Source organism: Oncorhynchus gorbuscha, linkage group LG02 (assembly GCF_021184085.1).
Source record: "Oncorhynchus gorbuscha isolate QuinsamMale2020 ecotype Even-year linkage group LG02, OgorEven_v1.0, whole genome shotgun sequence".
Taxonomy (NCBI): domain Eukaryota; kingdom Metazoa; phylum Chordata; class Actinopteri; order Salmoniformes; family Salmonidae; genus Oncorhynchus; species Oncorhynchus gorbuscha.
In genome coordinates this window covers 18,384,259-18,400,465 of record NC_060174.1, presented here as the reverse complement: position 1 = coordinate 18,400,465, position 16,207 = coordinate 18,384,259, and the positions used below count along the sequence as shown (strand labels likewise).

General features: G+C 42.0%; 1 protein-coding gene across 2 annotated transcripts in view; it reads right to left on the bottom strand.

Moving 5' to 3' along the window:
* Window positions 1–4,720: 4,720 nt before the first annotated feature.
* Window positions 4,721–16,207, bottom strand: part of arid3a (AT rich interactive domain 3A (BRIGHT-like)) — a 61,629-nt gene continuing 50,142 nt past the window's right edge. For both annotated transcript variants that reach the window (XM_046303353.1, XM_046303347.1), the window contains exons 4-9: window positions 12,437–12,509; window positions 11,110–11,293; window positions 10,633–10,883; window positions 9,983–10,246; window positions 6,857–6,946; window positions 4,721–5,648 (exon numbers count right to left, since the gene is read on the bottom strand). In XM_046303353.1, the coding sequence (XP_046159309.1) occupies window positions 5,563–5,648; window positions 6,857–6,946; window positions 9,983–10,246; window positions 10,633–10,883; window positions 11,110–11,293; window positions 12,437–12,509 (948 nt within the window). In that variant the 3' untranslated portion in view covers window positions 4,721–5,562. The remainder of the gene's footprint in view (window positions 5,649–6,856; window positions 6,947–9,982; window positions 10,247–10,632; window positions 10,884–11,109; window positions 11,294–12,436; window positions 12,510–16,207) is intronic.

Genomic DNA, 16,207 nt, shown 5'->3' with positions numbered 1-16,207 from the left:
TGGGGAAAAAACAGTCAACGTGATAGCCAAGTCACGTTGCAGATGGTAGCCTTGTGGTGGCAGACCATTTCTAGATAGGGTAATAGTCATATTCTATTCATATTCCATTTGTATGGCTTTTTGTTTACAGTTAACTCTCGATTTTTTTGTGGATGAATAGATGGTGTATGACAAAGTGTAAACTTTCGAGGTGTATTTTTGCTCTTAAACTTTTCCAATGTAAAGGCTGATGGATAACAATTTACAAATGTGTTTAAAGATATAGAATGTAATCTTTCCAAGTTTAACCATGCCATTCAGTTGATACCAACATTCAATGTAATCTGTTCTAAAGAAACTCTGAAACATTCATCTCTTTGGGCTGAAGTATTTATCAATGCAATTGTGGTGTAAAACCTCAGCTGACATTCTAGATTTTTTTAAATATTTATTTAAATCCAAAATGAATGTATTCACACAAACACATTGATTAAATAGGCAAGAACCGTTCTACACCCCTCAGAAAAAAGCATTAAAAAGAGATCACACGTTCTAAAAAGCGTGTTGTTGATCTGTTGTTTGGGCACTACACCTAAAAACTGGTCACTGAAGAGGCACAAAATGCCACCCCTCAACTTCACTTGTTTCCTTGTATTTTGGAAAACATCCCATTCAGTGGAAAAAAGGTTCATCATAGAAAATACTGAGAAAAAATATCACATGCACAAAACGGACAGAAAAATACTTTTGTGCCTGTATCTATAAGAAGTATTTGTAGGCTGCAGCAATAGTGTTTCAATATAGCAGTTTGTTGCCTAGGTGTAACACCGACCAAAATGCAAAAGTGCTACATGAAAAATAATCTGTAACACCAATGAAGAGAAAGAAAGAAATACAAAAACCTGTAACTTTAGCCCTAGCAGGGATACATCCATAAAAATTGGAGGTAGAAGTATGTTCCTGAGAAGTAGAAGAAAAAATCCTCATTTATATTCTACATTTCCAAGTACTACACATGACAACAAAATAGTTAACAAAACCAAGGCCAGTGTGCCAACCTAGCAGGAGTCGTCACAATAACTATTGTTATTAATATCATGATAATAAATGTCATCAGCTGTAAATGTAATATCTGTGCTAGGTTGCTATATCATATTTTTTTAAAGAAAACTTCAATGTAAAAACTAAGTAATATAATCTAGAGCCATCCAAAGAATTTTCAGAAGTGTATAATTACTTTTCAGAAGTGCTATAATTACAAGATTTCTTATGCTGTGACAATTTTCTATGAATTAACCTGTAAATATAACTATATATTTTCATTCACGATAACATTGTATTTTATTTCATCTTCACACATGTTTTGGTTGTCCCAGCCATGTACAATCTGCCAAACAGATAGCTAAAGCAAGTGGTATGTCTTATAATGTCTTAAGGCTGAACATTCATGGAAAGATTCTGATGAGAATCTCTCTAAAATCTAAAGGATATAGAATAGAAATCTATAAAGCAAGCCTCTTCCATGGTAAGTAGGTCTCCTAACTTCTGTTGAGATCAAGAAATGATAGAATTCTCCTCAAAATCAAGTTGAAATCTAAACTATGGGCCTTGCAATCAAATATAAAACAGAGGAAAGGCAGAGATTAGGCCTACCACGGAAGCTATAAACACGCTATGCATCTCAAACTGTATCTGATTGTGTGCTGTAAGAAATAATTCCACTAGGAGGCAGAATCACCAAGGCATGAAGTCAGTATTGCTGACAGAGGCTTCCCTGGTCTCCATTGCATGTTGCCAAAACAAAGGGATTGTCATCAATTATGATAAAGAAATGATTAAAGGCGTTAGACCAGGAGTGGGCAAACTTTTTGCCTCGAGGGCCACATTGGGATTTTGAAATTCAACGGAGGGCCGCATTTTTGGGCGGACCAATTGTTTGTTAAAATCAATTTGTGGGGCCTCCCGAGTGGCACAGCGGTCTAAGGCACTGCATCGCAGTGTTTGAGGCGTCACTAGGTTCAATCCCAGGCTGTGTCACAGCTGGCCGTGACTGGGAGACCCATGAGGCGGCATATAATTGGCCACCTGTCGTCCGGTTTAGGAGAAGGTTTGGCAGGCCGTGATTTCCTTGTACCATCACGCTCTAGCGACTCCTGTGGCGGGCCGAGACATTGGTGCGGCTGGCTTCCGGGTTAAGCGGGCATTGTGTCAAAAAGCAGTGCGGCTTGGCTGGGTCGTGTTTTGGAGGACGCACGGCTCTCGACCTTCGCCTCTCCTGAGTCTGTACGAGAGTTGCAGCGATGGGACAAGACTAACTACCAATTGGGAAGAAAAAAGGGCGGGCCGGATTGAAGTGTACTTTGCTCCCTCCTTGCGTTAGACGATTGTCTGCAATAATCTATCCTTCCAACCATTTTGGATTATGTACTGTGTAAAGGGAAATGGTCTTACAAGAGATTTGTTCAAAGCATAGACTTGAGGTAGGGGCGGGCCCTACATTGAGGTCAAATGGATATGCAGGAAAAAAGACCATGAGGTATACAATGTGTGTAACATCTCCTTATTGTTGCTACAATAATGTCAAAATTGACCTTCCCTGAGGATTCTGAAAAGTACTGAGTGTGAATCTATGCGGTTTCTTGAAGATACAGAAACAGCCTTCCGTCAGATTCTCCTCTCCACCCTCTCAGGGCTGTGCTTCTCAAACTCTTGGGACTGCTTCTTTCCTGGCAGGCTGCTCTTACCAGGTGACGTGGAGAGGATCTGTGTCAGCACCATATACTCTCACTACTGGCATGACCCAGGGCTCTGTTCTAGGCCCTCTCCTCTTCTATCTCACTCAGCTCCGTCGTATCCTCACATGGTCTCTCCCCTCACTGCTATGCAGATGACACTCAACTACTATTTCCTTCTCCCCTTCTGACACCTAGGTGGCAACACACATCTCTGGCTGCTTGGCAGATATCTAAGCTTGGATTTCGGCCCACCACCACAAGCTCAACAAGATGGAGCTGCTCTTCCGCCCGCTCCAAGACCTGTCCATCCCAGTTGACAACTCTATAGTGCCCCCCCTCCCAGAGTGCAAAGAACCTTGGCACGACACTGGTCAACATGCTGTCTTTCTCTGCAAACATCAAAGCAGTGACTCGCTCCTGCAGGTTCATGCTCTACAACAGAGTATGACCCTACCTCACACAGGAAGCGGCGCAGGTCTTAATCCAGGCACTTGTCATCTCCCATCTGGAACACTGTTGGCTGGGCTCCATGCTTGTGCCATGAAACCCCTGCAACTTATCCAGAACGCTGCACCCTGCCTGGTGTTCAACCTTTGCAAGTTCTCCAATGTCACTCCGCTCCTCAGCACACTCCATTGGCTTCCAGTCGCAGCTCACTACAAGATAATGGTATTTGCCTACAGAGCAGCAACAGGAACTACCCCTCTCTACCTTCAGGCTACGTTCAAACCATGCACCCCAACCTGAGCATGCCATTCTGCCTCCTTTGGTCTCTTGGCCCTACCACTACCACCTCTACAGAAGGGAAGCTCCCGCTCAGCCCAGTCCAAGCTCTTCTCTGTCCTGGCACCCCAATGGTGGAACAAGCTTCTCCCTGAAGTTAGGACAGCAGAGTCCCTGCCCATCTTCTGCAAACATCTGAAACACTTTACTTTTTTCCCCCTTGCTAGCTCTGACTTTGCTGATAGCTACTTTGTTTAGGAAAAATACTTACTGTGATATGTGGTTATCCCAGCTAGCTATCTTAAGATGAATGCACCTTAGCAGTTAAAATGCAAATATCTCTGAGAGCTGCAAATCAATGGATATCTGATAAAAATGTATATATATATATTTGAATGAGAAGATGCTCGGATGGGAATGCTTGCCTTGGGGACAAAGTGGTAAAAATATCAAATTGAAGATCCGTGCTGACCCAAAGTCAGGAATTGATTGGGTGATTCCACCCATCCTTTAAACCATAACACAGCTCTATGTTAACATTAGCCATTTATTGGGATAATAATTGGCTATTACTTTTATCATTCTCTGAAAGAGCTTTTCCCCCCAGGGTCTAGCTGGAGAGGACAGACTCCTTCATACGTTTCAGTGAAAATAGTTAGAATAACCATTGTTCTGTTGCTACAGGAGCATGATTACTATGCAACTGTGTTATATACAAAAAAAACTGTACTTCTGATAACTGAAATTAAGTAAAGCAAATGCCAGCAGATGAAACAGATATCAGTCAATCCCACAATATTCTCTGTAACATCTTCTATTGTCATTAAACTGGCCTCCTCTGACTCCTCAACAGATTGAAGATGGTATAGCTGTGAATATAAGAAGCACTTGGATATAAGCAGCACTATATAATGCAAGCATGTAGCTAAATTCATTAATGCTTTGTCGTTATGAAGATTTCACATATCAAGGTGTAGTCACTCTTGAGACATTATGATGACAAGCTTTTAAATAGAGTCACTTTCAGCCGCAAACCTCAATTTTAAAGGCTCACAATGGCAGAGCTTAGAATTCCTGCACATATCAATCCCCTACTCTATGTCGTCTCAGAGTGATCAACCTTTAAACTAAAAGCTTTACGTAGAGTGAAGATGATCCCACTTCTTATAAAAGGACCGAGTACCCTGGGTAATTGATGAGACAACCTGATAGAAAACTAAATTCTACATGAAAATCAAAAAAATATGTTTGAAATGTGTCATGAGAGAAACAAACACTCAAACCAGGAAATACATTTGTATAATGTGTGGCTATGACAGAAACATATAGCAGTTAAATACAATGTTATTGTTTCACAGCAATCTGGCGGACACCTGAGAAAAACCTGCACATATTCTAAAGCCCAATGAGCATTAAGAATGCCTGTAGACTTCTACTAGAAAAAATTGCAAGACAAAACCTGTGTCTGAGCAATTAATAGAAAATCTCAGCAAAGATTGATTTGTTTCTGACTGCATCATGCAAACGTAAAAGAGGAATTCTATAACATGAGGTCACAATGGTACTTTGTTATACCCTGAAGAAATAACATACTTTAAAGCTACTTACAATACAAGAAATGTCAAATGTTCTGCTTTATAGAATCCTAAATATATATTTTTTGCAATGAGTACATTGTTAGTGATGATGATGATAATAATAACAATAACAATGAGGAGAATGATAATGTTACAAACAACTTATTTTTCCTCTTGAGAAGAAGCTTCATTGTCAGTCAGTAGCTGTGTTAAATGTTTAAACAGTGCATTACCCTTCCAATGTATTCTTTTTCTTTTGTTCTCAGATAATCTGTACATTTATGTAGAAATAAATTATTCATAGGCTGTGCAAATATCTATCATATACTGTGGCTCCTTGTTGGGTTATTCAAACTTATTTAGGCTAAAGAACAAAAGAGGGAAGAATATATGAGAGGACCTGAGAGTGTACTTCAAGTGGTCTGAGTTTCAGTTTGTCTTGCCATATATATGTTTTTTTTGGCATAGGCTAAGTAGAAAACGAGGTTTATTTTTGGCTTTAGTTAGCATCAAAGATAGGTGGATGAGGTAGGTGTGTAGGGGAGCCACTAGGATCCACTGTGCCCACCAGGGGCTTTGCTGTTACTTGAGGAGCCTGACAAGGCTGATCCTGCTGCCTGAGCAAAAAGCACACCTGCACAGAAAACAGAAACACCAGTGTGAGACTTCTGTCATTGCAAAAATAAAAGATAGCAAGTTGGTCTGAGTAACCTGACCTACACAAGTCAAATGTTGACAAACAATGTTGTGAATTCAGGAATGATAGTTGTAGTAACACATACAGTACCAGTCAAAAATTTGGACACACCTACTCATTTAAGGGGTTTTCGTTATTTTTACTATTTTCTACATTGTAGAATAATAGTGAAGACTTCAAAACTATGAAATAACTCATATGGAATCATGTAGTAACCAAAAAAGTATATATTATATTTTAAATTCTTCAAAGTAGCCACCCTTGATGACAGCTTTGCACACTCTTGGCATTCTCAAAACCAAGGAGTTCCTACATCTGCTGAGTATTTGTTGGTTGTTTTCCTTCAATCTGCAATCCAACTCATCCCAAACCATCTCATTTGGGTTGAGGTCGGGTGATTGTGGAGGCCAGGTCATCTGATGCAGCACCATCACTCTCCTTGGTCAAATAGCCCTTACACAGCCTGGAGGTATTTTTTTCAGTCATTGTCCTGTTGAAAAAACAAATGATAGTCCCACTAAGTGCAGACCAGATGGGACGGCGTATTGTTGTAGAATGCTTTGGTAGCCATGCTGGTTAAGTGTGCCTTGAATTCTAAATAAATCACAGACAGTGTCACCAGCAAAGTACCCCCACACCATCACACCTCCTCCTTCGTGCTTCATGGTGGGACCCACATGCAGAGATCAGCCGTTCACCTACTCTGCATCTCACAAAGACACGGCGGTTGGAACCAAAAATCTCAAATTTGGACTTATCAGACCAAAGGACAGATTTCCACCGGTCTAATGTCCATGCTTGTGTTTTTTGGCCCAAGAAAGTCTCTTCTTCTTATTGGTGTCCTTTAGTAGTAGTTTCTTTGCAGCAATTCGACCATGAAGGCCTGATTCAAGCTGTCATCAAGGCAAAGGGTGGCTACTTTGAAGAATCTCAAATATAAAATATATTTTCATTTGTTTAACACTTTTATGGTTACTACATGATTCCATATGCGTTATTTCATAGTTTTGATGTCTTCAGTATTATTCTACAATGTAGAAAATGTAGAAAAGAAACCCCTTGAATGAGTAGGTGTGTCCAAACTTTTGACAGGTACTGTATGGTAACACAAGACCGTGTTGTTGATTCTATGACTGGTGACTCACCGGTGTACATGACTCCATTGAGTTCCACTGACATACTGATGCTGCTCATGCCATTAGTTGTGAGATTGAGAGCTGAGTCCTGTCGGCCATCTGAGAAAACACACACAGCATGTAATGTACACAACACTCATAGGTGATGTTTAACAGAAGATATAAGCATCAACATCTCAGGAAAATGTGTAAATATGAACAACCTCACTACATAAACATATGGGGCGGCAGGTAGCCTAGAGTTTCAAGAAGCGAGCCAGCAACTGGAGGGTTGCCATTTCAAATCCTGGGTCTAAGGAAGTAACTTAACACCCCCCACAACAACTGCACCAGTGTGGCAGCCCCCTGCTCTAACCTCTCCAACCTGTATATGTATGTTTGTCTTTCAGAGGATTTGGCCACATTTCGGTTGGACCTTCTGTACAATTGACGAGTAAAAGGATCTTAAACTAACTGCACAAACAAACGTATAAATAAATGAATTGAACAATCTAATAACCTGTAATAAGGAATATCTGTTACGTCCGTTGTTAGAATGAGACCAAGGTGCAGCGTGGTAGGCGTACATTATACTTTTATTTTAAATGACACCAAAAAACTACAAAATGCTAAACAAACGTAAAGCTATATGCAGTGCAGAAAGCAACTACACACAAACAAGATCCCACAACCGAAGGTGGGAAAGGGCTGCCTAAGTATGATCCCCAATCAGAGACAACAATAGACAGCTGCCTCTGATTGGGAACCATACCCAAAGAAATAGACAAACTAGAATGCCCACCCAAATCACACCCTGACCTAACCAAATAGAGAAATAAAAAAGGCTCTCTAAGGTCAGGGCGTGACAATATCTGAATAAACTAACTAACTTCTGGAACAACCTAACAAACAAATGGAACCCACCCCGCTAACTTGGATACATTATATCAATTCATGAGATAGTTTACCAACGTATCCAAGTGAGTGGACACCTAAGGCCATTGATTCATGAATGGTTTCCACCTGATGTCCTCAGTTGCCCTTTGTGCCCGCTCCCATACCCTATCATTCTGTATTTCTTTATGACTGTAACTTGTATACAGGTACACCAGAGAAGCCACATCCCTGATTGGCAGATGAGTGATGTGGGGTGTGGGGGCTGTGCTTTGGCAAAGTGGGTGGGGTTATATCCTTCCTGTTTGGCCCTGTCCGGGGGTGTCCTCGGATGGTGCCAAAGTGTCTCCTGACCCCTCCTGTCTCAGCCTCCAGTATTTATGCTGCAGTAGTTTGTGTCGGGGGGCTAGGGTCAGTTTGTTATACCTGGAGTACTTCTCCTGTCCTATTCGGTGTCCTGTGTGAATCTAAGTGTGCGTTCTCTAATTCTCTCTTTCTTTCTTTCTCTCTCTCTGAGGACCTGAGCCCAAGGACCATGCCCCAGGACTACCTGACATGATGACTCCTTGCTGTCTCCAGTCCACCTGGCCATGCTGCTTCTCCAGTTTCAACTGTTCTGCCTTACTATTATTCGACCATGCTGGTCATTTATGAACATTTGAACATCTTGGCCATGTTCTGTTATAATCTCCACCCGGCACAGCCAGAAGAGGACTGGCCACCCCACATAGCCTGGTTCCTCTCTAGGTTTCTTCCTAGGTTTTGGCCTTTCTAGGGAGTTTTTCCTGGCCACCGTGCTTCTACACCTGCATTGCTTGCTGTTTGGGGTTTTGGGCTGGGTTTCTGTACAGCACTTTGAGATATCAGCTGATGTACGAAGGGCTATATAAATACATTTGATTTGAGTGACAACCAATGTTCCCTCTAACTTAAAGGTTGTGAAAATTATGTGCAACTTCCAGCACGCGTTTACTGTGAACACTGAGGCTGTAACCGCTTTAAGTTAGTTTTAACAGGGGCCAAGTAGGTTACTGTGGCTATTTGATCATAGTGTAGGCCTACCAGTGGCCTACCATGAGAGAAAATGCATCCCATAACATTTTAACATGGAAATAGCTGTTCTATCATTCAGCCTACAGAAGTAGCCAATGTGTGGTGTTCAATGTAGGCCTACATTCCATGAGACTTTTGGGGAAAAAAACATGCAGGGCTTGACATGAACCTGTTTATCCACTTGTCCTTCAGACAAGGACGTGACTGAACATGTTATGTTGTTTGATGCAAGAAACCACTTGACAAAATAAAATGCATTATTATTCCCATACCATTATTACAGAGAGTCAGACAAATTATGCTAGCTACCCTCTGCCTATTGGCTATTTAGTTTATTCAAGCCTGTCTCAAAATACAACACTGCCTCTTTAAGACAAGAAAAAAGCTCTGTACCTGACTAGCTTTCAAAAATGTTTAGAAATGAACACGTTTTGTGCTCTTGTAGTAAGCAATCACACCCCTATTGGTGACTACAAATGATCTATAACTGGGCTAATAACTCACTAACTAGCAAAGGATATGAACTAAATGTGCACACGTGGCTACATGCACCACTACCACAGCTGTAAACACAGTAGAGTTCAAATTAAATGACACCGATCCATATATGGCAATGGCCTATTTGCATATAGGCCTTCTGCAGCTCTGATTAGTTATGCACCGGTCTGTGTAGAGTATGGGCTGAGTCAGTGCGCAAAATAATCATACTCTGATGCCTTGTGCCTACAACAAAATATCTTGCATAATTTGTTTTGTTTTTCGGTATGTTACACTGAATGTGGCTAATATTGCGTTGATTCGATTACAATAGCCACAGTAAAGGGAAATGTTGATAGTGTTAACTAACGGAAAACTCTAGAAAGTTGAGTGAAGTTCAATCTTGTGCTTCTCTCAGTGGGCTGATATTTCTTCTGTCCTCGGGGCTACTGCGCACTGAAAAAGCTTTGTACCTACACACTGAAGAAGGCTGAAAAGCTGAAACGTCTCTGTATGCTAATCCCTATTGAAGTGAAAATAATAAAATAAAATAGAAAAATGAATTAAGCTGTATGCAACATCTTTTTGAATGCGAACCCATCAATATTAATATTAACTATACTAAGAAATCATTTATTTTACTGAAGGGAAGCAATGGTGGACCAATCTTGGTACTTTCGAATCAAATTTAACATTATTTAAAGTGCATTTAAAAATGGCAACAGGCTCTACCTTGGTTGTTGATGCGGATGTTCATGGGCATCTGGGCAGTCCTGGCCAGCAGATTGTGCTGCAACGCTCTCTGCAGCAGCCGCTGGTGCTTCTCAGCAGGTAGGGCAATCTTCTTCTCCGGGGGCTCACCTGCCTCCAGTCTGTCCCTCAGCTGCTCTAGAGCCGCTAACTGAGCCGCTGCTGCCTGCACCGCCACAGAATTACCAACCAGAGGGTGCCTGGACATGAAGCCCAAGCCGGACACAGGCTGGTCACCCTCCTCTTCTACAGGGGAGAGGGGAGACGGAGAAGTTTAGAGCAGGGTAGTTTTTGTCCAGGATGTGGTAGCTCTTCAAATGAAGTATCTGTTGTATGATGTTATGGGTTACTGTTCACTTCAACCGTTCTGTGATAAGTATGAACCTCCCAACCCTCATTGTGTTCACGTTCACTTCAATCGTTGGCTTTATTCATGTCAGTGATATGAATGAACCCACCTTTTTAATTTTTTTATTTTAAAAATACAAAATACATTTCCTCATCTCAATGCAGAATAATTGTCCTTTAAAGATATCTGAGTATAGCAAAACCTTTCGATCCATCAATACTGTTCATCGTTGGCTAGACGAGTGCATACAAAGTTCAAAACCCAAACCCTTCCTTTTATGTACCTTTCTTGATTTTTTGGATGGGAGTGAGAGAGTGGCCTCCGTTGGTGGCCACGTTCATCCCTATGTTCTGCATGGACATCTTGGGGGAGGACAGCATGGTGGGGGTCCCATTGGGGGAGTAGGTGAAGAGTGAGCTGCCGAAGCTCTGCCGGCGGCCCTCCCGTCGGTTACAGTCGATAGCTGCCTGGAGCTCGTTGGGGTTGCTGAGGCTCCTCTTGTCACATTCGTATGGATACAGGTACTTCATGTACCTGTGAAAAATATATTTCAGTTGGTATTGGGATAATTTTATGAAATATGAAACTCTTTGAAAAACAAAGTATTACAATGGATAAGTATACCTTGAAACAAGTTTACAAATGATATGGGGGAATGTGTGTGTGTGTGTTCGGTGTGCATAAGCGTGTGCTCGCATGTGTGTTTGTGTGTGTGTGTGTGTGTAAGTGTGTGCTTGCGCTTGCGTGTGTGTGTACTCACTGTGTCCTGAGAGTAAAGGCTGCACTGGTAATTGAGGTAGGCAGGTTGAGTCCTTTAGTGATCTCTCTCCACAGCTTCTTGTTGATGACCTCCACCAGGCCTCCCTTCTCTGTCACCAGCTGGTACAGCATGTACAGGTCTAGGACCTGCTTGGCCATGATGGGGATCCTGTTCACAGGGGTTCCTGGAGAAAAGGAAAAGACAATTCACTGCCTGTCGCTAACAACATACTCTTTTGCTAGGTTTCCCTTTTGATAAGATGCCATGGAACTGACTGTGAACTGAGAAAACTTTCTAGTGGTCTGAAACATTTTAATGCTTCAGGAGTACAAACATATATTCAGAAATGTCATGTTCTATATTCTGGGTTGGACAGTAACTGATTAAATGTAATCAGTTACATGTAATCGGATTACCAAAAAAACGAACTGTAATCATCTACATTACAAGCAAAAAAATAATAATACATTATGACACCTTGTTTTATCATTGACACTCAATTCAGCAGTGTCCAATTCTTTGAGCAACTATGCATGCAGACCAGCCCATACATTTTTTGAGGGCACAGTGTATAGTGTAAACATACCCTAAACACCCAATACTGGATTTTCCACACGGACTATCTTAACATAATAATATTTATTACTATTACCTTCAACATGTTGGTCTTATATTTCGGAAGTAGAACTAGTTTGTGAATCAAAATCATACAATGTGCTGTTTGCCTGAGTGCACACACTTAACGTGTTGTGAAATGTGTTGTGAAATGTAATGTAATGTTTTTATTTGTATATATCTGCCTTAATTTTGCATGACACCAGGGAGAGTAGCTCTAATGGGCAACCAGAATAAATACAAATAGAGTCTGACGAAGTGACGATCATTAATAAAAGATGCAAATGCTGAACCAAACCAAACACCATAACTTAACAGAGCTACATAAAAACTCTGGCGCCTAAACATATACCTAAATACATTCCTAAGTTGATACATGCAATCTCATGTACGCTTTAGTTTTAGACGAGCTGGGAACAGTGAAGGCTTGGCCGACCATAAAGCAATCATCTGCAAATGAATAAAGATCCACCCACGGAGGTGAAAGCTGAGAGTTTTGTTTCCTATGTCAGTGAAGGGGGGAGGGGCGGGGGCAGGTGGCTAGAGAACACAACAGGGCCTCTCAGTACTAACCCACCAAGGCAAACAGTAAAATCTCTATCGAGTCATGTATTTTATTTGTATTAATGTGGCTCTGCTGCATGAGATACTGGGACAGAAAGGTACAGTCCTGTCTTGTATATCCGCCACTCCTTTTACAATACTCGCTCACCTCTCTTTTGCATGAAGCTGAATAGGTCATCCAGAAACTCTTTTCTCTTTGGGTCTCCATCTAGTTCGTAGAGCTGGAGAGGAGCGGAGAAGAGGGGGAGAGATAAAAACAGGTTACAGCTGGGAGTAGATTACCAAGGGGGGTTGAAAACTATTATTGCCCCAAAATGGAGGATGGAGCCTCAGCTTTAGAATGCTATTAAGTCGAGAGAGTACGTCTAGTATGATGAAAACCTGATGTGGCCCAGCTGCTATGGCCGAGAGCTCCGGAAAGTTTAGTGAAAATTAACAGTAAAAGTGAAGCACATGGCTCAGGGGAATACAGTGGGGTAATTAAATTGCGGTGTGAAGATTGTTCACAACAAAGATTGATTCACACTCGCTGGTGTGGAGAGCATCTTTTGACTGACTAGCTTGTCAAACAAAAGTGTAGTTTACAAATCAAACCAATAATGTATAGCTGAGGCGGAAGAATACATTTTCTCATCATTGGGTTTTAATTCTCTCTGAAATGACATATTCCAAACTAAAATATAAATGCAACATGTAAAGTGTTGGTCCCATGTTTCATGAGCTGAAATAAAAGATCCCAGAAATACACACAAAATGCTTTAACTCTCAAATTTTGTGCACAAATTTGTCTCCATCCCTGTTAGTGAGCATTTTTCCTTTGCCAAGATGATATGCCACACCTGTCAGGTGGATGGATTAAGAAGCTCCTGAGTGGGCTCTCGCATGGCACAGCGGTTTAAGCCACTGCATCTCAGTGCTAGAGGCATCACTACAGACACCCTGGTTCAAATCCAGGCTGTATCATAACTGGCTGTGATTGGGAGTTCCGGTAGGCTGTCATTGTAAATAAGAATTTGTTCTTAAATGAATGTCATAAACCATCTCAGGGAAGCTCATCTGCATGCTCGTCGTCCTCTCCAGGGTCTTGACCTGACTGCAGTTCGGTGTGTGGGCAAATTCTCAGTGGGCAAATGCTCAGCATTCGATGGCCACTGGCATAATGGAGAAGTGTGCTCTTCACGGATGAATCCCAGTTTAAACTTTCCCGGGCAGATGGCTGACAGCGTAGAGTGTGTGGCCGAGCGGTTTGCTGTTGTCAACGTTGTGAACAGAGTGCCCCATGGTGGCAGTGGGGTTATGGTATGGGCAGGCATAAGCTACGAACATAATTGCATTTTATCGATGGCAATTTGAATGCACAGAGATACCGTGACGAGATCCTGGGGCCCATTGTCGCACCATTCATCACCTCATGTTTCAGCATGATAATGCAGGGCCCCATATTGCAAGGATCTGTACACAATTCATGGAAGCTGAAAATGTCCCAGTTCTTCCATGGCCTGCATACTCACCAGACATGTCACCCATTGAGCATGTTTGGGATGCTCTGGATCAACGTGTATGTTCCAGTTCCAGACAATATCCAGCAACTTTGCACAGTCATTGAATAGGAGTGGGACAACATTCCACAGGCAACAATCAACCGCGTGATCAACTCTATGTCTCTATGTGAATGAGATTTGTTGCGCTGCATGAGGCAAATGGTGGTAACACCAGATACTCACTGGTTTTCTAATCAACGCCCGTACTTTTTGTAAGGTACAGTATCTGTGACCAACAGATGCATATCTGTATTCCCAGTCATGTGAAATCCATTGATTAGGGCATAATTAATTTATTTCAATTGACTGATTTCCTTACATGAACCGTAACTCAGTAAAGACTTTGAAATTGTTGTATTATGCGTATATATTTTTGTTAAATGCACAAGATGCATCATCAAAGCAACAGTTCGGCCAGAGCACACAATGCAGAACTCTAGTCTTGTTCTGGACTTGGGAGTACTTTATGCAGGCTCTTGCTGTGTAATCACAAACAGGCCATTCTCTTTGTGGCATTTAGCTCCCATTAGTGATGCCAAGCTGGAGTTAGATCTTATTATCAGAAGGATGGGGGGCTGGATGACGAGGCGGTGGAGGGGCGGTAATAAATGTAGGACTGGAGGCAAGGCCAGTCTTAATTACAGGATGCATGCATTTCGAGGAGTGCCGAGCCATAAATCTTCAAAATGCTCTCTCTCACCCTCTCTCACTTTCTTTCACTCACAGAAGTTCCAAAAGAATAAAGACATTTCAAATGTCATATTATGTCTATACAGTGTTGTAACGATGTGCAAATAGTTAAAATACAAAATGGAAAACATCTTACTGCTGTCATGGCACACTGTGGTATTTCACCGAATAGATTTTTAAAATATTTGATTTAACCTTTATTTAACTCTGCAAGTCAGTTAAGAACAAATTATTATTTACAATGAAGGCCTACGCCGGCCAATATTGGAGTTTATCAAAATTTGATTTGTTTTCTAAATCTTTGTGGGCCTGTGTAATCTGAGGGAAATATGTGTCTCTAATATGGTCATACATTTGGCCAGTTAGTAAGCACAGTTTCCACGTCATTATGTGAGCAGTGTACACATAGCCTATCGTCTCGAGAGCCAGGTCTGCCTACGGCGGCCTCTCTCAATAGCATGGCTATACTCACAGTCTATACAAAGTAAAAGCTTTTCTTAATTCTCACCCCCTCACTTAGAGACCCCCTCTAACCCCCTCATTCTAACTCCCACCTACACACCCCACTAACCCCCAACTACACACCCCTCTAACCCCCTCATTCTAACTCCTACCTGTACACCCCACTAACCCCCCACATACCCCTCTAACCCCCTCATTCTAACCCCACCCCCCGACATCACTCTGGCAGAACACATCTGTTTATCTGGGACTTGTGGAGTTTGGGGATACAGGTTTTCACATCAACTTAAATCTATAGTACACACACTGATAGGGTGTCGACCGTCTCCTTGTGTGCGACTGTCTCACAAAGAGCTGTGTTAATGAGAAAAACATTGGCAGTGAGCATAAACCTCGTTACATACATGCCACTACTGAGGAGTTTTACGTGTTTCTGAGTGATAGAAAAGCAGGCAGGCGTTTTAGAGTGAACTTTAAGAAGCAGGGAGTTTCAGTGTGAGCAGGTTTCCTGCCAACACAGAGTTCATTAGATCCACCCAGAATGTTACAATGTGAAATGGCCAACAGATAGTCAAAGACACTACTTCAATGCATTGCCTGTGTGTGTGAGCTGCATAAAACGTTTGAGCAAGCTTTGTTCAGGCTGCTGTTTATGACTTCATGTTTCTTTGTTCGTGTCTCATGGATCATTGATACAAGATCTGCAACGTATTCATTTCTGAATGCTTTAACTATGCAGGTCAAGCTTGTTGTTTGCCTGTTGGGTGAAACACACACAAAAATCTGTTTCATGTCAAACATCATGAATAATTCCAGCACAAGTAGTCACGGTTACTCAGAGGTTGCGAAAAACAACAGCTATCGGAGTCCCATGCGAGTCATCCAGGCACCTCGCAACAAGTGTCATGTAGCACATAATTGGGCCTAGCTATTGAGCCCTGTCCCCACATGGACATTGAGAGGGGATCGCATGGAGCTGGTGTGTCACATGAGCTGTTGCCTATGAAACACACCCATCCTATCACACCTGCCAGGGCTGACTGACTGACACACACACACACACACACACACACACACACACACACACACACACACACACACACACACACACACACACACACACACACACACACACACACACACACACACACACACACACACACACACACACACACACACACACACACACACACACACACACACACACACACACACACACACAGAGG